General features: G+C 57.6%; 3 protein-coding genes across 4 annotated transcripts in view; 2 read left to right on the top strand and 1 right to left on the bottom strand.

The window, feature by feature from the left end:
- LOC119155529 (nitric oxide synthase 1 adaptor protein) overlaps positions 1–16,474 on the top strand; it is a 43,086-nt gene extending 26,612 nt beyond the window's left edge. The window contains exons 3-10 of one of the 2 annotated variants that reach the window (XM_037404337.1): positions 5,887–5,979; positions 6,351–6,409; positions 7,029–7,137; positions 7,378–7,519; positions 8,728–8,891; positions 9,434–9,601; positions 12,644–12,809; positions 13,391–16,474. In XM_037404337.1, coding sequence (XP_037260234.1) covers positions 5,887–5,979; positions 6,351–6,409; positions 7,029–7,137; positions 7,378–7,519; positions 8,728–8,891; positions 9,434–9,601; positions 12,644–12,809; positions 13,391–13,794 — 1,305 coding nt within the window. In that variant the 3' untranslated portion in view covers positions 13,795–16,474. Of the gene's footprint in view, positions 1–5,886; positions 5,980–6,335; positions 6,410–7,028; positions 7,138–7,377; positions 7,520–8,727; positions 8,892–9,433; positions 9,602–12,643; positions 12,810–13,390 lie in introns of both variants that reach the window. The other variant, XM_037404335.1, reaches the window with a different exon arrangement.
- A 71-nt stretch (positions 16,475–16,545) lies between these two features.
- On the bottom strand, positions 16,546–18,214 carry SPATA46 (spermatogenesis associated 46). The gene is made up of 2 exons (XM_037404339.1): positions 18,056–18,214; positions 16,546–17,458 (listed from the first exon to the last, which is right to left on the bottom strand). Exons 1-2 carry the CDS (start codon positions 18,204–18,206, stop codon positions 16,911–16,913), a joined length of 699 nt encoding a protein of 232 aa, XP_037260236.1. The 5' UTR covers positions 18,207–18,214; the 3' UTR covers positions 16,546–16,910.
- C11H1orf226 (chromosome 11 C1orf226 homolog) lies at positions 18,143–21,403 on the top strand. Its single transcript, XM_037404338.1, is given in 6 exon segments — positions 18,143–18,269; positions 18,272–18,345; positions 18,347–18,436; positions 18,438–18,498; positions 18,899–19,166; positions 19,264–21,403. Coding segments are annotated over 6 exon segments (1,023 nt in total). The 5' UTR covers positions 18,143–18,235; the 3' UTR covers positions 19,760–21,403.
- The last annotated feature ends 159 nt before the right edge of the window (positions 21,404–21,562 follow it).

The raw sequence follows: 21,562 nt of genomic DNA, 5'->3' as shown, positions 1-21,562 counted from the left end.
CCCTGCCCCGCTCCCCGGCCAGCGCCAGCCCTGTGCTTGCCGTTGGGTCCCCATGACAAAGGGTGGCAGGAGCCATGGGAGAGCTGCGGGGACATCACAGCAGGCACAGGTCGGAGGGTCCTGGCCAGCCAGCCCTTCGCCCTCAGCTAAGGGGCTCTGCCAGATGCCACTTTGCTCAGGTTTGTGTCCTTTCATGTAAACACAAAGAAATACAGTTTTCTGGCAGAAAAATACCCCCCTTTCTCTGCTATTTCTTACAGCAGATCTTTTTTCTCCTGCCTCCCAAGCTAGCAGAGTAGCACCGAATTTTGTTAATTCTCAAACCACTGCTCTTTCCCCAGCACAAGCTTGTAATTTTTTTTTTTTAATATGAGGAAGAGGAGGAAGAGGATAGAGGATGGAAGGGGACAGGGACAGCTCGATGCATTTAGGGGAACTTCATTAAAAAATTTTCTGTTTATTTGTGTTCTGCTAGCACAACCTGACCATATTCCTGGTACCATATTCCTGGTACCTTCCCTTCGTGATGGAGAGTGCTAGTGGGCAGACTTAAATCTGTACCCGCCGCAGTTTAGATGGGCTGGAATAAAATGGGGCCAGTTTTATTCAAGTTAACTTTTTTCAGGTGCTTGAGAATGTGGGGGGGTGGGGTGGGGGAATATGATGAATCTAGAAAGACATCATCTCTCCTCTTTAGTGTCTGATCTGCCTAACCTAGTGTGCAGTGCGTGGTTACAAGTTTTCTTACACTTTTACTGTGTAGAAACAGCGTGACAGGGATGGATAACACATTTCTAAGGATGCTGAGTTTTCTGTGCTTTTCACACATACCCGTAATACTTGGATTCATACACAATTTTACTCTAAGCTGACAAGGTTACATGCGCTCTCTATTAAGCAACATATGTTACTCTGTTCTCCAGAAAGGGCAATTTTAATACTCCACCAGTAGGAATATGTTGCACAATGATGCATACCCCAGCTGCCGTTATTTTCCATCTAAAGTTATTTAAATAGTGAACTCTGCATAAAAGGCAAATGTTGAAAATAGACTACTACTAACCTCAGGTGAATGGTAAGGTGCTCATGATCTGATTAAATGGACGTTTCTTTTCTAATTGGGAAGATGAACCTCTTCTTTGTGGGCAGTGTAAAATTAATGGATAATCTGTATTCACCTCTTAGCTGCTTGGGTTATGAGTGATCTTTTTTATTAGTGTGACCACCTGTACTTTTTTTCTTGATTATTTTTATATATATCTCTCTCATAGGTTCATTTTCAATGCGTGCTTAAAAATTTTAGTAGAGTGCTTAGAGCTTCAGCTGGAGACTGACTGTGGAGCTGTGCAAGTCCAGGAACAGACTGGTGTCTCTTCCGCTCTTTCCATTTTCTGTGTATTTCCCTGAAATTATTTCCCATCTATCTTCTAGGATTGCCACATTGCTGTAGCCAAGAATTAACCGAACTTGCGGTATTATTACAGACATTTAAAGATCCGAATCATACCCCAAGATGGGCAAACTACCTGGGTTGAAGGCCAAGAAAGCTCCCTCTGACTGTTACACCATTTGGCAGTGAAATGCTGCGTGGTGTGAAACTAAAAAGGGATCCTGGGGAAGTTGCACAAATCTTCATTCTTTCCTTGATCGACGCTGGATAATTATTCTATATAATTTTCTTTATTAACAGTAGGCTGGAGCTGGAGCATCGGTAGCTGAGATACCATCCTGGTTCCCTCAGTGGAGGGAAATGTGGGGGGTCTTTGTCCTGAAGTAGTCACTTAAAATCAGAAATGCGGGTACCAGAGAGCACGGAGTGAATTGCTGTCACCCAGCTCCCTGCACCTAGTTGCAGAGGCGCTCCTGTTGCTCCTGTCACAATGCACAGCAAGCTCCCCCTGAGCATCCCCCTCCTCTCCCAGCAGCAGGGCAGGCTCCGGGCTGGTGTGCTTTGAGAAACCCCCCTTTTGCTTTGCTTGTGGGCTCAGTGAGAAGCTCGTTAGCAGCCATGGTGTGGATTTTAGTGCATCTTTGGGGATGCAGGCGTGTTCCCAGCAAGGGTGTATGGCATTGGTCCGGTGCCCCTGGAAATGTGCAGGTTTTCCTCTCCCCTGGGTCAGCTAGTGCCTGTTGGGTTTGGATTCAGCAGCAGCTGCTGAGGCTGTGCAGACCATCTCAAAGTCCCTTCGGTGGCATTTCCAAACCTTGCCATCACCTCTGCTCTCCTCCCAGCAATAGGGAAAGCTAAAATCTTAATGCTTTGCATCCCTCTCTGTTCCCCAGCAGAAGGAGGGATGTTGACAGATGTGGGCAGACCCAGCAGAACTCTGTGCCCAGGGCAGACAGGCTGTGGTCAACAATAACTCCAAGCCAGGGAGGTCCTGATCAGTTGTACAGAGAGATGTTTTCTGTGGCCCCATTAAGTAAAGAGGCTTGCAGGGCAGGTGTTAGCAAGGGCAGGTCCTGTCGATGTGCACCACGTCAGTGAGACCATCTGAGATGTCCAGCAGGAACAAAAAGCCCATACCGGCACCTGTAGTCTGCTAATGGGAAGGATTTGCCATTGCTTCGGAGAAGTCCAAGGAGATAGCAGAGGGCCAGCCACCCCTCCCGGGCTGGGGAATGCCAGGGTGCACGCAGGGCAGCCAGCCCAGCCCCAAGCACTGCTCCTGGCACTCGCCTAGTGCCTCCGGCTGACTGTGACCATCAGCCACTGCCTTCCCGGGAGCTGCGGGGGCTTGCTGGGGTGTGCAAGGACTTGTGGTGAGACGTGCCTTTCTCCTGCCGTAACCAGCAAGCAGTACCCTGGCATGGCAGGGCACTGAGCGGGGCTGGCTGTGGCAGCTGCTGTCACTGCCAACATGAACTGCTGCGCCATGAGCCGGCAGGTCTGAGCACAGGTTCTGCCCTGCGCAGTTTGGGGTTCATCCCTTACAGTCTCTGTGGCTCAAATCTCACATAGAGGAACTACATAAGCCTGATGCCCCCTTGGACTCTAGCCACAGGTACTGCTTGGGGTTAAATCCCGCTGATTTGCTGAATTAGCTTTGTGAACAAAGAGCAAATTGCACACTGTGGCTGTAAGAAGTGGGGTGGCAGCCTAAGAACGGTGTGCCAGGCTCTGCAGAGCTTCCTCTTGGTTTTGGTCTGCTGCTCCTCTCTCCTGGGTCCTTTTTCCTCGCTTTCTTGCACCTATTCACCCAAACTCAAATTTGAAAGCCCCTCAAAACCAGCGATGCATCTCCTGGCCGGTGGGACTCGGCATGCTGCCCTGCGCAGCCCAGGGATGTGTGTGGCGGCTCAGTGGAATTGCTGTTTTATTGAATCCTCTTCCGTGCTAATTTGTTATTAAATTATGGTTAGTGTTTCATTAAAGCCCCAGTGGGCATGAGTTCATTAAGATTTTTAGTTGGCTAGAGCTGCGCTTCATGAATGGGAAATGTGTCCCAAAGAGCATCTGAACTCGTCGGAGCGATTGCGCCTGTGAGCTCTGGTTGGGGCGGGATGTGCCGTAGCTCTCTAAGCGCATGGCTCGGACTTGCAAAGGAGCTTTGCTTTTGCCTCGGCATCAGGATAAGGGCCTGGATTTATGCAAGGGCTTAACAACTCTGGTCTGGTCGACCTGTCTGAGAATTTGACTTCTTTGATCCAGTCAGTCTCATTGGAGTTTTGCCGTGAGCTGTCAACACAAAGGGACTGGGCTTCAGCGTGGCAGAGGCAAAACAGCTTTCTCCATGGCACTCCGCTATGCCAGGCTCGGGGCGAGCCCGGGCAGAATTGCCTTGCCTTGCAGCCAGGGATTGTGGACGCTTCTCCAAGGAGCTTTGCATCTGCATTCTGTCCTGAAAACAAGTGCCAGAGCCTGAGGTCGCATCTTTGTGGAAACATCCTGGCCTGTCTGCATTGCTGTCCTGGGGCTGTTACTCACCCCCAAACCAGGCTAAAAATCAGTCTCTTACCCCTGAGATATTTCTTCAGGGTTGTTGTTTCTTCCCAAGCCCATCATTAATTAGCACTTGGGATGGCCCAGAACTAGAAAACCCCACGCTCCAGGCACGTGGAAATGCAACTTGCTGTTTATAATCAATGATGGTTAGGACCAATAACATCAGGCTGCAGCTCCACAAGGTGCCATGCATCACTGTGGGTGCTGCAGAGAGCATCCAGCTCAGCCACGGCTCCTGAAACAACGGCATGCAGAGCTTTAGAAGGTGCTGCTGGGTTAATTAATGCAAGGTAGCTGGGCTGGAGCTCACCTTTACAGAGCTAAGTCAAGACATTTCTTTAGTGTTAGGTACCAGACACTGCTGTGACCTCGCTATTGGATTGGTGTCTTAGCAAGGCTCAGAGAGGGAGTTCTTGGATGCGGTTTCACCTCTGCTTGTAACGATGGGGAAGGGGACTATGAGAGAAGGGGAATACAAGAGGGACCCTGATGGGCTTTTTGGTGAGACCCTTCTCCCTGCAGAATGAGCCCTGCAAGCAGCATACAGGTATGTGCTGGGGATTTTGAGGCTGGCTGTAGCCATGATGGGAGCCTGAGCTCTGCTTTTTCTCGAGCCCATCACCACGGCTTCAGCCCCATAGTGGGTGGGCTTGTACAACTCACCTGGTCTGTGCACTGAGGGGGGCAGAGCTGTGTCCCGTCCCCACCCCCCCTGCTGTTTTCTGAGTCATCTGTATCTCCCATCCCCATCAGTGGACTTTAAAATGGCTTTGAGGAATTATACTTTCAGCTCTTTTATCATTCGATCACAGGTCAGGGCCAGCAGCTTTTCCTGCCTGCTGGTTCTGGCTGCCAAAGTTAATACATCATGCAGTGCTGGAAATGTCACACCAAGGCTCGAGGCTCGGCACGGACTGGAGGCAGAGCTTTGCATCGGGGCGCCTGCCTTGTGCTCCCTCTGCAGAGAAACTGGCAAAATAATGAGAGGATAAATTAAATTCTTCTTCCTCGGGTGTGCGATGTGCAGGATGCGGGGCTTTCCCGCTGCTGGGCTTTCCTGCTGCTGGGCAGGCACAGAGGGTCTGTCCCTATGGCTGTGCACAGCACCCTGCGTGTGGGACCAGCACACCGGGTACCTGATGTGGGTGCACCCGTGGCAGACTGGTTATGGGACTCCCCAAAAGTCCCACCGCAGGAGGTTGCTCAGCCTAAATGGCTCATCTAGCCTATTCCCCTGCCAGCCCCCTCCCTGCCTGTAAGAATCTAAATGCTAAAGTGGCTGAATTTTGGGGGCTCTAGTTCTCTCCCTGAGCTGGACCAGAGCTTTGTGTTTAGTCACTGATCCTTGAAAGTTCCTGTTGGGTTTTTTTCCTGTCCAGCGACTTCTAATTCAAGTGGGTAATTGCATTATCCCATCTCCCCTGGAGAGGGAGGTTCAAAGAGTCCTCAGTAATCACCTTCAGTTCTATACTGAGCCCAAAAATAACCCCCACTCGAAATGCCGTTTCCTTTACCAGAGCTCAGCAATGGCCACAAGCCAGCAGGGCAGACCGGCCGGCCCTGGGGGCTGGCAGTGCCGGGGAGGTGGCAGTCTCTTTCCAGGGAAGTACAGCCCTTTGGAGGGCCAGAGCAAGTGGAAAACACCAGTTCATGTTTGCAGCAGCATCCTGAGCTGAGCAAAGCATTATCCACATCCAGGAGCCAGCCTGCCTTGGGGTGTGCTCCTCCAGCTGCTGGGCATGGGGACACTGCAGGGCCCCCCCTGTGCTGTCCTAGTGTGGGTGCGCAGGCTGATGGAGGCATGTGCTCAGGGAGTCATCTGGGATCAGGGAAACCTTTCCCTGTCCCTCTCGCCCCTTCCCAGCAGAGCCTTTTCAGTCCTCCCTGGGGCTTTCCTGGTGCCGGGAGGCTAATTCAGGTTTTTCTTCCATCTCCCGCAGTATGAGTTTAAAGCCAAGAATATCAAGAAGAAGAAAGTGAGTCTCATTGTGTCGGTGGACGGCGTGAAGGTCATTCTGAAGAAGAAGAAGAAGGTAGGCAGCCGTGCCTCAGCAGCAGGAGCCCTCCCCTCACGGTGCAGGGACCTGCAGCATCCTTGAATTTCTGGGGTACTGGTGCACTGAGAGAAGGAGGGAGGGGCTGGAATCAGCCTCGGATGGGCCAGTACTCTCAGGGTGGCTGAGCCAGTCCTGATGCAGGTGTAGAAGAGGCTCAGGGGCCCACATGGGAGGTGATGTGGGACATGGCTGGTCCCCATCAAGACCTGTCCCTTGGCAAAGGGTTGCAGGGGAAAAGCAGCAGAGCTGTGACAAGAGCTTCCCGGGTCTGTCCCTGGATGGTCTGCCCTGTCCTTGATCTCAGGGGCAGCATCTGACGTACTCATTTTCAGCTTCTTTCATTGCAGAAAAAAGAATGGGCCTGGGATGAGAACAAAATGCTCGTCATGCACGATCCCATCTACAGGTGAGCCTGCTTGGTGAGGGGACAGAGGCTCGTGTGGCTCCACCGTGCCACTTACCCCATGCCACACCAGCACCACACTGGGGACCGACTGTGCGGAGCTGCTGCTGTCGCCACAGAGGGCAGCTCCCCTCACGTGCTGTGCTTTCCAAAACTGCCCATCGCTCTTCTTCCATCTTGCTGGCAAAAGCTAAGAGCATGAGGTGTCCGTGTCCTGGGGAAGCTGATGGGAGCAAGAAAGGGCCCCAGCCATGCCAGGGAGGGAGCAGCAGGCACCCCAGTAAGGAGGCCAGCTCTCTGAGCAGGCAAAGCAGAGGGGTGAGGTTTGCTCTTCTCTGTCCCTGGAGGGCTCTGGGACTCCTGTACCTGGGGGCGGAGCGGAGAAAGCCCCATGCTGCCTTTGCAGAATGCTTGCTGCTGCCAAGTCAGCAGGCTAATTTTCCAGCCAAGGCAAAACCACTGCCAAAAAATTTTCTAATGGGCTTTAGCAGGGATGTGCTGCAGAGGCTGGGCATCTGCCAGCACCCCATGCCCTGGGAAGCACTGGCTGTGGCCTCGGCAGTCTCCTGGGCCTGTGGGTAATATGTATGTTGATATCTTCCCTTCCTTTCTGTCTTTGCAGGATATTCTATGTGTCTCATGACTCCCAGGACCTAAAGATCTTCAGCTACATTGCCAGGGATGGGTCTAGCAATGTCTTCAGGTGCAATGTCTTCAAATCCAAGAAGAAGGTAAAGATGCTGGGATGTGCATTCAACCATCGCAGGGTCTCGGTGGGATGGCTGGGGCAGGACCCCATGGCATTGTGCTGCAGCTGGTGGCCCAGAGCACCCTGGGGATCTGAACTCTGGTGCCTCAGTCCCTGTGGCAGCACACCAAGACCCGAGAGCTGTGCCAGGCTGGGGAGGTCACTGGGCAGGGGCAACCCAGCTGAGGTTATGTTCCTTCTCTCCTTTCCTTGCCTGCTGCAGAGCCAAGCCATGCGCATCGTCCGGACGGTGGGACAGGCATTTGAGGTCTGCCACAAGCTGAGCCTGCAGCACACCCAGCAAAATGCAGATGGGCAGGAGGACGGAGACAGTGAGAGGAATGGGGATGATCTGGATGTCCCAGGTATTCTGCGAGGGCAAAGGCAGGGGTGGCATGCGGGTCCTGGAGCCTGGCAGATGTGGTTTGCAGGGTCAGCATCTTCCCCTGCCACTCCTTGCTGGCTGACACCTGCAGGGAATGGATTTGCACAGCAATCTGGCCTGCGGCACCTCGGGCTCAAGCTGGGATCTTGCCCAGCAAGGAGCCTTCGCTAGGTGTTAGCCATCATCCTCGCAGACATCCCCCTTGCTGGGAGCCCATTAGCAGCACCAGGGACTCTGCTGGGCGCCGAAGTACTCTGCGTGCTCGGCTGCACACACTGCAAACATTTCCTTGCTGCTTCCACAGAAGCCCTAAGCTCAGCCCTTCCTCATGTCCCGAGGTGCTCCCGGGGCCGGGACTGGCGCTCTGCGATTCCCTGCATGTGTGAAGCTGCACTTGGGGTCTTGCATCAAGCTCCCAGAGCTGCAGGCAGCCTGCGGACCCCCTGCCCCCTTATCAGCTCCATGGGCAGAGGGTGCAGGGAGGCGTGCTGCTGGCTGGGGGGCTGCTGGTGCAGCCTCATCACCCCAGGCTCTGCCGGGCCCCGGGAAGCTGCTGTGCTCCTTGGTGCTGGTGCCTGCCGTGGAGGGGTGGCAGATGTTTTGCAAGAGGTTGGTCAAACGCCTCCAGTGCCCGTTGGGATGCTGGTGGGTGCCCCTGCCCGGCCAGGTGCTGGATCCCCCCCATCCCAACAGGAGCAGCCTGGGCTGTGCCGCCGTTTCCTGCTTGCCTTTGCAACCAGTGCTGTTGTGATGACCTAATCATTGGGCTGTCCTGGACTGGTCATTGTTTGGTTTTCCTCCACACAATGTCCTGGCCGTGATACACAGCTCCCTGGGGATTTCTGAGCATCTGTTTTTAGTGGGTTTTTTTCCACTGTAATCTCTTGTTTACCTTTCTTTAGCTGTCTCTGTGTCTCCTGCTCTTGGTGGCCCACTTGTCTCACATCAGGGGTTTTGGCAGCTGTTCCCCAGGTTTGGTGTGCTGGGGCTGGCTGTGTTTTTGGCCACAAGCCTCATTCAAAGCAGCACCAGGAAGCACAGCTGTATACCTCCGTACCAGAGCCGGAGGGTGGGTGGCATGGGGGCGGTGGGGACCGACCGGTGGGCATCGCCCACCATGCCGTGGGCGCAGCGTAGCAAGCTCCCACTCCACACGGGCTGTGTTCTGCTCTGACGCTGCTCCCACAGCCTGCCGCCTCACCAGCGTGGAGAGGGCAGCCGCCTCAGCAGAGGAGACGGACATTGATGCCGTGGAGCTGCCGCTGCCTGGAGCCGACATCCTCGACTTCAGCCGCGGCGTGACCGACCTCGACGCTGTGGGCAAGGAGGCGACCACCTATGCCGACGCCAAGGTGCGTGGGTCCCTGCCCTCCGCTCTCAGGGCATGGTACGGCCCCAGCCCCGGCGGCTCTGATGTGCATCCCAGGGGCCCCAGGATCCGGAGGGATTGTGCAGCATTCCCCAGCTCCTCGGTCAAAGCCATCTGCCGCCGCAGGGCAGCCCTTTGGCTCCGGGCCCAGGGCGCTCCGGAGAGCACTGTGCTGAGCCTCAGCTGTGTGCAGCCACACGGAAAGCGTCTGGGGCAGAGCTGATAGGGATTTTTTCACGCACGCAAAAAAAAAAAAAAAGACTGTTTTGATACACTGGAAATTTCATGAGAAGCATCAGCACTTTCGGGAGTTTTCTACAGAAGTATTTGGGCTGTGTTTAATACTGAAAAAATACTGTCTTTGAAGTTTTTCAGCACCCCCAGCAAAGCGAGCATTTGCTTTGAATGCAGCAGCTTCTTTCCTGGGTATTTTGGGGGCTTCTCTGTGCCGCAGCCCGTGTGTGCCTGGTGGCTCTCTGTGGCGAGGGGCACAAGATCACACTTTTTGATGTTGGTGTTTTGCAGAGCTGCCTCCACCCTGAAGATATCTTGACGGCGTCGCCCAAAATGCTGCTGCCCTCGTCCGCCCAGCTGCCTGACCTGGGAACACCCCTCTCTGCCCACCACCAAATGCAGCTCCTCCAGCAGCTCCTGCAGCAGCAGCAGCAGCAGACACAAGTAGCCGTGGCACAGGTTCTCCCCTCCGCTCTCTGCCCAGGGGAAGCAGCAGGCTTCCTGCCCGAGGCGGTGTTGAAGGCGGGCAGCTCCCTGGGGAGGGCAGGCTGCCTCCAGGCCCAGATGCTGAGGTGGTGGCTGTGGGGGAAGCTGGGGCACAGGGGATGGGGAGGGGCTGCCTCCTGGGCTCTGCAGCAAGGGGAGAGGAGTGGCCATTTGCCCTGGCCCCTGCACAAAAGATGAGGTGCTTAGGTCTGCGTGCCACCAGGTTTCTTGGTCCTTTGGCTCCTGTCTGCTTGCCAGCACCTGGCCTCAGCGTTTGCCCCGGCCAAGTGCTGCCTGGGCTGTGCAGCTGACAGCTCGTTCTCCGTGCCGGTATTTCTCATTTAAGCAACTCTAGCTGCTTCATCCAACTGATTACCTTAGCTTTAGTTGTTCCCTGACCCATCTCGGTGCTCTCTGCAATTGCTCGACCTTCTTTCTGGCCTGAGCAATCAGCTCCAGCATCAGAAAGTCAGTATTGGTCCTTCTGGCCAAGCTGCTGCCCCAAGAGCCCATGTGGCTGCTGGGGTCATGGTCTTGGGAAGCTGCTTTCCCTTCTGGAAGAGGGACCTGCATCCTCGGGGAATCCTTGATGTCTGCTCAAGTATGGTGTTGCTACAGGCAAAGCTTGCCAGGCAAGCAGTGCTTCTGCGGTAGGGACTACTCACCTTCAGTAATTCCCAGTCTTTGTGTAGCTGCAGAGCCTTGTGGTGGCAATTTCTTTTTCTTCTTATGGAATAGCCTAATGCCATTTCTTGGCTGGCTCCTGGGATGGCAGCCAGTGGCCTCACCCCCCTCTCTCTTAAGAGCTGATGCCCTGCTCTGGACCCCTGGCCACCCCCAGGGTGGTTCTTGTCACTGAGCTGCTCCCCAGTCTCTTCAGTGCGCACTGTGGTGATTTTGTATTGTAATTTATTAATGAGAAAGCTGGGTCCTATCATGTCAGATGCCTTTCAGATGACTGCATGCATTACATCAACACCTCTGTCAATGGCATTTGTCATCTTCTCTCAAAAAGTATCGAGTCAATTTTTCTTTGAACATGTGGTGGTGAGCACAGGCTTAATTCTTCACTAACAAAGTTGGGAGATCCACTGTGCTGACCAGGGCCTGTGCTTAGTCTATTGCTACGGGGACCATCCTGTAATTATGTTGGCTTGTAATTACTTGGGTGAGGATGAGACGCCATTTAGTTCCCTCACTGACCAGACACTTGCTTTTGCAAGACGTTTCCAGATACCTGTGAGAGTTCGTTGTCTTGAATTAAGGCCAGGAGTCCTTCATGGGTCTTGTCCCAGATATGCAAGATACGATGTTTGGGCTGTGCTTGCATCTTCTCTTGGCATCACATGAGCATCACCTGGCCCCTGCTGCAGGCACCTGTGGTGGAGACAGCTACGGGCTGCAAGGAAGGGTGATTTCCAGGCTGACGCTGCCAGCACCAAGCTTTGGCACCCGCTTAACATTTAAATGTGATTCCATCCCTGCCAGCTCGGCTTGGGGTCTCTGCTTCACCCACCAGTATTTGGGCAGAGAGTCCCTTTCCCACCATGCTGCCGTGCCCGCCCTGCCCTACCAGTGGCGGCAGGAGGAGGAGGTGACTGTTGCTCCTGCTGCAATGGTGTCGAGTGTCTCACCTGGCTGATGGCCCACAGGCAAACCAAAAGGGCTCTCTCTGTGCTGCCTGCTCAGAGTACAAAGTATTGCACCCCTTTGCCCTTGGTCTGACTTCATGGGCAGTTGCAAGTCCCAGCCCCTGGCCTGGCCTCGAGCTCACTGCGCTTCAGCACTGCTCTGCCAAGGGCACTGCCCCGCTGCCTCGCTGGCTGCGTTTGGGCAGCTCAGGACAAAGCAGGCAGCACCGGCACTGCCTCCTGGTACCCATCCAGGGGGGCAGGTGGTCCCCAGCTGGGCTGCTTTTGGGGCCCTGTAGCCGCAGCAGCACCTCACCCTTAGCAGCCCTCCTCTTCCCCAAGGTCACCTTCCAGGCCAAGGTAAAACTCTTCGTGTTTGTTGGTGGGGCTTTTGTGTTTTGAGGTTTTTTTGTTTGATGTTTAATCTGTGCTCTCCCAGTTGCCCATGAGTTGTGGCTGGTGCAGTCCTTGCAGGCATTTGTAGGAGCTGTGGGTGGGTGGCAGGGAAGGGGTGCTGAGCTGGTGTGGGCTCCGGGTGGCTCCGCGCTGCTCTCCCGTGTCCAGAGTACGCTCCTGGGGCTCTCCTTGCTTGAGCTCAGACCAGAGAGCTGCCCAAGCTGCCCCTGGCAGGGGCTCCTGGCTGGCCTCACCCAGCAGCATCCCACCTTCCCTGGGGCGTGGTGCTGGTGGTACAGATGCTTGCATACGCGTAGTTGTGCTGAAATTAACCATCTTCTTGCCCATGGACTTCCCCTGGACTAACATTAAGGCATTTCTTTCCGGGGCCAGAGCGAGCAGCCAGGTCGCATCCCCAGAGCCACCGTGTCCCAGCAGCACTGCCATCTGTGTTGCTCCAGGCGTGTCGTGCCTGTTGCAGCCGGAGCTGCCTGCAGCTCCAGGGCAGCTCTGATGCTCCAGCCCCTGCTAGCGACAGGCGCCGCTGGCAGGACCCTGTCTCTGGGAAACCTGCCCAGAAAGGCAGCTCGGCCAGGGCTGGCTTGCACCCCCAGCACCATCCAGTTGGTCAAGCCTGTCTTCTCTTCTGCATCCATCTGGCTTCCTTCTGGGCTGCCCTTTCCTTGTGCATTCATGGCACATGTGCCTGGCCAAGAGTTCCAGTCAGTGCCACCTCCCTTTGCCTTGGGCTTTTCCATCAGAGAGGCCAGGGGACCATGCGCTAGATTTTCTGTGCCCTGGTGCAACACTGCTGCTTGCTCCCGCTCCCCATCACATCTGCGGGTACCTGCGGATACCTGCGCTTCTTCATCAAAGCTTGGTGGGATACTGGTGAGCCCCGGTAGATGAGCAGGGGTGGCCGGAGTTGAAGCTCTCAGCCTTCAAGCAGCATCTCCCACATGCTCACCCCTACTTTCCCATCACACAGGTCCACTTGCTGAAGGACCAGCTGGCTGCGGAAGCAGCAGCGCGGCTGGAGGCCCAGGCTCGTGTGCACCAGCTCCTGCTCCAGAACAAGGACTTGCTGCAGCACATCTCGCTCCTGGTCAAACAGGTGCAGGAGCTGGAGCTGAAGCTGGCGGGGAACACCACCAGTAAGCGCTCCTGCCCTTTCTTCTTCTCTCACAGCTAGCTGGGTCTGTGGAGGACATGCATGTGCCTGTTTCTCTTGGGGTTTTTGTGCACTTCCAGTGGTTTTGTGTAGGGAAGTATTAGTGCCCTTCTGGCCTGGCTTGTGCATGTGCGGCAGGGTGCCTGCATGCAGCGTGGGAAGGGGCATGGGGAGGGCTGTATGGACAGGCAGTCACATACGGCTATCAGCTGTACGTCTGCTTTCCCCAGTGGCTGTGTGCTCTAGGCCAGCTCCTTACCTGCCCAAGAGCCCCTCCTTGACCTTCTTCTCCAGCAGATGTGGCCCTCAGCTCCCTGCAGGAGCTGGGGTGGGAGACAGACAACTTTTTGTCCTGCAAAACTGGCTCTTCGTTGGCCAGCAGCAGCTCCAGGCACCAGTGTCACCAAATGAGCCCCTCCAAATGGTGGCAGTGGGGAGACTGACACCGAAACGGCCCCAGACCGTCCTCCGCTGGCCAGTCTGCAGCCAGCCGTGGTGGCCGGGGGATGCCCAGGCGAGCCGGGGTGGCACTGCCTGTCTCTCAGCTGTGCCCTTCTCTTGCAGCGGGCTCCCAGGACAGTCTGCTGGAGATCACCTTCCGCTCCAACGTCCTCCCCGTCCTCTGCGACCCGACCACCCCGCAGCCCGAGGACACCCACCCGCCACCGCTGGGCTCTGGCTCAGGCTTCCCCAGCACCCTGGGCAGCCCCATAGGTAGGAACGACTGTCTGGTGAAGCTGGAGTGCTACCGCTTTCTGCCAGGCTCGGGGCCACCCGCCCCGGAGCCAGCACTGGGCAGCCTGGAGCTCATCAAGTTCCGCGAGTCGGGCATCGCCTCCGAGTATGAGTCCAACACGGACGAGAGCGAGGAGCGCGACTCCTGGTCCCAGGAGGAACCGCCGCACCTGCTCCATGTCCAGCCCAGGCAGGACCTGGGTGACAGCCTGGAGGATGAGATCGCGGTGTAGGGGTCAGCAGGAGGTGGTGCAGAGCAGCCGGGCCCTGCCGGAGCTGGGGTGGACCCTGGCCGTAGCCCCCTGGCCCTGGCAGGGATGGGACAGCCCAGAGGGAGAGAGGGCAGAGAAGGGAGCGCGATTCTTCCAGCCCGCGGCCGGGAGGTGTGCGGAGGTGAGGATGCAGCCGTGCCGAGGGGGTGCGCTGGGTGTGCTGCGCTCTGGCGTGCATGGGCTTGTGTGCTGAGCTGGAGTGTCCCCGCTTCGCATCAGACAGTGAGCTGACAGCCGCTTGTGCTACCCCTTGGTCCCTGAGGTCCACAAGATGCCTTTTGAGGTTGGGCAGAAACAAGGGGCTCCCTGCTGGATTAGCCACTGCTGCTGGTGGGGCAGCAGTAAAGCAGGTGGAGGTTTTCGCTGGGAGAATGAGAGAGCAGGCATGGGGCAGTGAGCAGGGACAAGAGGGACCAAGGAGGCAGCGTCAGGGCAGTGGGCAGGGACAGAGCTGCTGGTGGGTGGTCTGGCTCTCTGCGTGGCGGAGAGGGTGGGGGACGAGGCCAGGGCCATGCTAGCGGGGTGGTTGGGGTTGGTGATGGTGCGCTGTCAGCGAGGGCGTGTGAGAGGTGAAGCAGCGGGAGATGAGCCTGGGAAGGAGCTGGAAGGATGGGATGAGGTGAGGTTGTGCAGGGTGGCCGGGCACAAGCAGCTCCTGGCAAGGTGATGGTGTCTGTGGCGCTTCCAGGACAGGGTTTGTCCCAGCCTAAGGCAGAGGGAGGTCACACAGGCACTGCCCACTTCTCTCCCAGGCTGCGGAGCAGAGAGGAAGGCATGGCTTGGTGCGGAGCAGGGAGCCAGGGCAGACAGCACGGGGCTGTGGAGTGTCCTTTCCCTCATTGTCCAGTCCTTGGGCTCCTTGGTATGGCTGCGAGGTTTCAAAGCCTTTCTGGTGCTCTCAAGTCATGTTTTCAAGCACTTCCCTGCACCCCCCATCACCACAGGCTCCCTGCTTTGCTTTGTAGAAACCCCTCCCATTTCCCAGCACTTGTTTGCTCCCAGACCAGGGCTGGGGGATGCAGTGCTGGTGTCGACCTTGTGCAGGGATGGGCACATTTGCCACCCCTTGATGGGGAGCAAACTGCTTCTTCTGCAGTGGGGCTCCTTCCTGCCTCTGGTTTGTACCCTCCAGAAAAGTGAATCCAAGACCTCAGAATCCCCCACCAGAACCCAAGGTAACCATGGCTGAGAGCCGCCTGGAGATCATCCCAACCTCCAAGGGATCCAGAGCTTGTTTCTTTTCTACAAACACATTTATTAGCTGCCTGTTGCTGCAGCCTGTAAGAGGCCACAGCTGAAGGGGTGTGAACCAGTCCTAATGTCCCCCCTGCTCCCTGTGGAAACACTCGATGGATGAGGTGGGAATTGGCACCGTTACCTTCCTCCCCATACACCCTTCTATCCTGCTTCTGCTTTGCTTTGTTGCTTCCCTGCTGCTCTTGCCTTTGCCAGCTCTGTCTCTGCTAGATCTGCCTGCAACTAACCCCTAGCTGAGGATCTCCCAGACATGAACTCTTGCTCTCCTCCAGGGCTTAGCCCAGCTGCTGAGGAAGGTCCATCACTTCTTTCTGCCCTTTGGAACTGAGAGCTGCTGAGGAGTGAGGTGTGGGTGAGACCCTCGGGGTCGGTACGGGCTGTGCTATGCACCCTCTGCCGCAGGAGGCTGGGTGCTGTGAGGAGTAGAGTCCTAGTGGGAGGGATGGATGTGTTTCGGTGTCCCTAGCAGTGGCCTGGTGTCCAGGGGAGCCCCCTGCACTGGCCATGGAGGAGGCAGAGTGGGAGTGGGTGCTGTTTGGGACACGGGTGCTCCTGTCCTCTGGCCACCAATACCTCCATATGTCCTGTCCCACCCTGCTGTGTGCCAGCCCCTCTGCTGGGGACCCCGACACCCCACTGCCAGCTCACAGTGGTTGGAGGTGAAAGCATGGGGTGGGAAGCTGGTCTCCCCAGAGGGAAGAGGCGGGGATGACAGCATGCACAGGACGTGGTGCAGGCAGCGTAGGGATGTGTGGGTGAGCTCAGAGCGCGACTTCCATGTGGGCAGACAGATCGCGCAGGAGAGGGGACTGCAGGAGCTTGGCCCTATGCACAGGGCAGATGAAGGGAAAGCCTGGGAGGAGCAGCAGCAGGCAAGAGCTCTCTTCCAGGCTGTGCTGTCTCAGAAAGCAGCTAGGGCTGAGCCATCTCCCCACACCACTGCTCCTGCCCGTCCCTGCCACACATGCCCAGCCCAGGCTGTGCCCCACAAGGAGCTGTCGGGACCAGCCGCGGGCTCAGGCTGCTGCCCAGCGCTCTGCGCGCAGGGGACGGTGGTGGGTGCCCCACAGGCTGAGGGTGCTGCTGGAGCTGGATGGGACCCTGCCAGCGTCCCGCTGCACCACAAGTGTACATGTGTAAATGATCCTTCTCCTCAGTCAGCGCTGCCTCCAAGATGCCTCTCTAGCCTCTCACTTTTGTTATGGGCCTTGACTGGGGATTTATAGCTATATTTTTTTGTCCTTTCTTTTCCTACAACTGTTGTGTTACTAACTGTTGACTCAATCTTATCTGGGAAACCAATCTGTCAATGTAAGTGCACTTAACCCTTGGGTGTTGTCATTAGTCGACTGGCTTTTGCTAAATAAATCTTTCTATTTCTCAAGGCTTTCTGTTGTCTCTTCCTTCTCACTGACTCTCTTTCTGTACTTCTCTCCCCCTCCACGCTGGGAGTCAGCACCGGCTGTGGCATCCCTTGCACAGACCCCTCCAACCTAAGCACCCTCCCCAGTGGGACCCTCGTTTGTGCCCACCAGAGCGAGGTGCCTGAACATTGCTGGGAGTAGCGGGGGGTTCAGCCTTCCCCTTCCGCCACTGCACAGCCCAGGCTCGTCTCAGGGCTGACCCCACAGCTCATGGGTGCCGGGGCACCCCCAGCATCAGCAGAGCTCCCTGCAGAGATGCTAAGCGGCGCTTTCAGGGGCTCGTGCGATTTTTGGCCGCTGGGGAAGGAGAAGTCAGGAAGAGCCTCTTAAAGGATGGCGGAAATGTTGTGCAGGCAAGAGCAGCAGGCAGACGGGGCTGGCTGCTCCTAAAACGATTTATTCCGGCGCCGGCAGGAGCAATGGAGCAGTGCCCTCCCGCGGCGGCTGCACCGCTGGCTGGGCTGCACCGCTGCCTTGGGAGCTGCAGCCTCCTGCGCCTTGCAGGGCCTTGAGCTTGCGGTAGTACACCTTGCAGCTGTAGCCCTCCTGGGAGCTGTGCTGGATGTGGGTCTTGACCATCCACAGTGTGGGGAAGAGGCGGCAGCACGACATGCACTGGTAGCCGTGCCGGGTCACTGGCTGCCCCTGGGAAGCAGCAAGGATGTCCCCGACCATGATGCTGGCTCTGCTGCTGGCCAGCCTGTCCCACTCGGGGGGCTGGGGCTCGTCTGAGGAGCCAGAGGAGGAGCAGACAATCTCTGAGAGGTCATCAGGCTCCTCGTCCTCCTGGGTGCTGGTGGCTGAGCCGCAGGAGAGGCAGCCCCAGTGCTGCTGGGTGGCTCCTTCGGTGCACACAAAGTAGCTGTAGGGCGAGCACCAGGGCCGGTAGATGGTGCAGGTACTGGCAGGGGGCTCACTGACCGATGGGGTTGCGGGGCTGCTGGCTGCGGAGGAAAGGGTCTGCAGTGACTCACGGGTCCCCGTAAGAACCTGGCCCCTGCAGGGTTGGGAGCTGTGCTGGAGACCCTTCCTCTGTGTCTCCATGGGATGCAGAGGTGGCTGGTTCTATCCCAGTATGTCCCCCCGGCATGGAGGGTAGCATCCCTCCCCTCATGGGGCATGGGTAGAGATGGGCGCAGGGTGGTGGTGGGCGCTGAGGCACCAGCACAGCACCGGGCTCACCCAGCAGCCGGCTGGAGCCGTCTCGCAGAGGGCTGCGCTGGCTGGCACAGGGGCAGCAAGGTGGGGACTGAGCTGGCACTCCTAGGGGCAGCACCCACAACTTTGAGGATTCCTACTGGGAAGACACAGGGGAGAAACCAGTGTAGCTCAGAGGTGGAGTGTGACTGCATGAGCCCACCAGGTTCCCAGAAAGCACCCGCTGCCACAGACCCACCTGGTCCCCTTTTCCCCACCCATGCAGGAGGATGTGCCCAGCAAAACCCCTCGGTGGCCACCTGCCCACCAGCCCTCGCTGTGCTGCGGGAAGCTGAGCAGTGCCAGGGCTGTGCCTGGGGGAGCCCTCCCCATGGCAGGCTCACCGGGAAGGCTGGCAGTGCCCCAGGGGCATGGGGCCTCCAGGCTTCTTGTCCTGGTGCCACAGGGCATGGCCCTGATAGAAACGGTGGGCTCCACAAAGCTCTCCATCACCCTCGCGTAGCCGCTGTGTGGCTCCTGTGCCACGGTACCCATGCTGTTATTTGGCTGATGTCATAAAAGGCATGATGTCACACGTGTGTGCAGTACATAGCAGGATACTCTGGGCAGTGTGCTCAGCCCCCAGGACCTCTGGGGAGCTTGGCCAGCGCAAGGGGAGAGCCAGCTTGGGCTGGAGAGGGAGCCTTGTGGGGGTGGGCAGTGCAGAGCCCAGGCTGTGTGTGCCCCCAGAGAGCCCCTGCTGCTTTGTGGGTGCCTGGCTGGCACCACACGAGATGTCTCTGCAGGCAGCACGACAGGTCTGGGCAGGGGGTCGGCAGCACGTCTTGCCCAGCAGCGCGGAAGGGACTTGCCTGCTGTCCCCTTGCCATTCCCTTGGTAAATCCTCTCTCTCTCTCTTTCTTTCCACAACCTGCTTCCCAAGTCACTCGGTGTCAGGTAAGAGATGCTCTCAGTGTGATGGCAGTGCCAGTGTGGAGCCTTGGGCTTGCCGCTACCCCAACTCACCCTATGCTATCCCCAGTGCATGCACTGCCCTGTGCAGCCCTGGCATGGCCTGGCTGCCCACAGCCTCTGCGGGGCCGCAGGAGCAGCCTCCCCAGCCCCCAGATTGTGTTCCCATGCTGCTGGGTTGGGAACTGGCAGGCAGCTCTGGGACATGCCATCCCTGCCAGGGTCCCCCCTCCAGCCTGGCTCACACCCCCTCTCTGTTCTCTTTCCCACTCCAGTGGACCAGAGCATGTTTGAGAACGCCAGCGCCAGCACGGCACCTACCCCCCGGCCACAGCACATCCCTGCCACGGCGGGCACCCCGTTGCAGCCTTCCCGCCCCGCCAGCAGCCAGCACCTCCGCAACCTGGGCAAGGCCATGGGGGCCAAGGTGAATGACCTCCTGCGCCGCAAGGAGCCAGCCGGCCTCCCTGTCGTGGGAGTGATGGAGGTGAACGCCAGCGCTGGGGCCATGCTGGACACGGGACAGCCGGCTAGTGAGGATGGGTGAGCACCTCCATGGCGTACACCCCACGGCGGGGCCATTGGGACAGGCTGGAGGGGCCTCAGCACGGGGCTGTATGTGACTTCTCTGTGCTTGCAGGGCTGTGGGGCTGGATGCCTTTCCCCGGCTGGAACCCCCGCCCCCTGTCACCAAGAAGCGGATGCCGCGTGCCCTGAAGACCCCACAGGACATGCTCATCGCACCACAGCCGGCAGGGACCAGCCCAAGGAGCAGCACGGAAGAGCCCCCTGAACCGCCCACAGCCCACCCTGACCCTGCAGAGGAGCAGTCGGGGATGAGGGACCCGTCCCCTCCAGAATGCCCTGGGGTTGCCAGCATGATGGGCACCCCAGAGTCCAGCGGGGACCAGCCCACCGGTGCCCTCCCCGTGCCCGACCTCATCCATAAGGGCAGCCTGGATAGCCAGAGGCGAGTGGGCGAGAGGGCTGCTGAGACCTCACCCTGCACAGAGAAGCCCTCGCGGAGACAGGGGCTGCTGGAGCATGAGCCACCGGGGAGCACGGGGCAGACGGAGCCACATACCCCCAGCTGGGAGGTGGAAGGGCCCCATCCCGACCTACTGTCCTTCGAGTAGCGGCGGGGGAGCTGTGACAAGGGCACCGTGGGGGCTGGCTCTCCCAAACATGTCTCTCGCTGCTACTTGCTGGTTTTGGGGTCATTATTTTGGAGAGTGGGGGGAGCGCTGGGGTGGCAGGAGCCATTGCTGCCCCAGCGTGGGGTGTGGGGAGCCATGACACCCCACTTCTCCCCAAACACCCATGGGGGCACGGCCCATCCTGCTATGGTTTCTGCAGCCCCATCCCAGTCAGTGCAAAGCTCCCGTCCTGCCACGGCGCCACCATCCTGTCCGCAGCCAGGGGCCATGCTGAGCTGGGGACCAAGGGTGGGCTCGCCCAGCAGCCTGGGTCCTTGTGCGTGGGAGCAGAAATGCCAGCCTGCCCCCAGCCCTGTTGGCTTTGCCGGGGTGAGTGTCCCACACTGTTCCCCACATCTGCGATGACTGCCCCTGTCCGGAGGATTTCCCAGCCTATGTTGTGTGCTTGCTGAGATACCCCGTCCCGGGGTGCCAGCAGGCTCACCCAGCCCTAGTGCCTGATGCCAGGGAGCCAGACGGCAGATGTGCCCCAGACCGCCTCCAGGTACTGACCCCTCAGCGTTATTCCTCCCAAGTGCCATCTCTTTGCAGTGAAGCCCCAGCCTCGGAGATGCGCTTGCAGTGCAGGCTTTGTGGGGAGCGGGGCTGGATGCCTGGGGCCGCATGGCTGCTGGCCATTGGCTCTGGTGGGGAGTGGAGCTCCCCAGGAGAACCCTCTCCAGCTCCCGCTTGTTTCTTGGTCTTGCCCCAGCCACCACCCAAGCAGGAAGCCCACCACCCCTCTCCTTCCTTTCCTGGGGCAGTGATGTCTTTGCGAGACTGGGATGCAGGAAGCCATGCGGTCCTCTGATACTGCTCTATGATTGTTTCGCCATGAATTACAGGAGAGGTTAGGCAGCCTGTGGACCCTTGGGCTGGTGCAAGGAAGCAGCTGTGAGATGGCACTTTTTGCTCGGAACTTTTACATGCGTCCTCACTGCAAAAGTGCTTTTGAGAAAAAAAAGCTCCAAAGACCAGATTCTGTCTGGAGGAAGCTAGGGAGTCATGGATGGGGTACCTCTGCTCGCAGCTTCTCCTGGGCGACACAGGGTGGCTGGGCTGAAGCAATGTCTTCCACCACCCAAAGCCACGTTGTGGTCCTGCTGAAGGAAGGAGGTTGTGAGCATGGCTGCCTTTGCCCTGGGAGTAGCCGCTGTGCCTCCTTGCCTGGTGGCGTGGTGGCTTTCGTGGTGGCGCTGGGGCTCTGCAGTGCTCAGCCACTGGGAAGGCCTCACTCAAGAGCGAAGGAGATGCCAGAGACGCACAGAGCCTGTGGTCGGTGCTGAGGTATAACACACCCTGTGTATAATGTGATTATGTTGTGCATGGCTGATGCCACCCCACAAACAGAAATCTACATGAGTATGTATATGTGTATGCTGCCTAGACCTACACTGCATTGTATATGTTCATGGAAAGAAGGGCTTGTAGCCACTTTTTGAGGAACCAGCATCTTCCAACCCTGCCAATCACAAAAGAACCTCACTGCTGGTCCAGTCCCTCTATTTATGTTGTCTAGGGTGTGTATGTAGTTTGGGACAAAATATGCAGATTGCACAATAAATATTTTTTTTTTCTTTTTTACTCACCGACACGTAGCTGTCCCTTGATGGAAGGGGACTGCCAACCCCAGCTCAGTATAGCCCTGAAGCCCCTGAGCAAGGCCAGGTACCTGCCAGGTGCTCATGCAGGGGGGGCTGCACAGCCGAGGAGTGAGGCAGTGGCCCTGGCAGCCCAGCCCCA

The sequence above is a fragment of the Falco rusticolus genome, chromosome 11 (genome assembly GCF_015220075.1).
Source record: "Falco rusticolus isolate bFalRus1 chromosome 11, bFalRus1.pri, whole genome shotgun sequence".
In the NCBI taxonomy this organism is placed as follows: domain Eukaryota; kingdom Metazoa; phylum Chordata; class Aves; order Falconiformes; family Falconidae; genus Falco; species Falco rusticolus.
This window is presented reverse-complemented; position numbering and strand designations above follow the sequence as displayed.

What these genes read in the sequence shown, in the direction of transcription:
- SPATA46 (XM_037404339.1), bottom strand. Translation starts at nt 18,206, where the DNA reads ATGGGTACCGTGGCACAGGAGCCACACAGCGGCTACGCGAGGGTGATG. An exon ending in GGGCACTGCCAGCCTTCCCG is followed by an intron (nt 17,459 to 18,055) that starts GTGAGCCTGCCA and finishes TTTCCTCCGCAG; the next exon opens with CCAGCAGCCCCGCAACCCCA.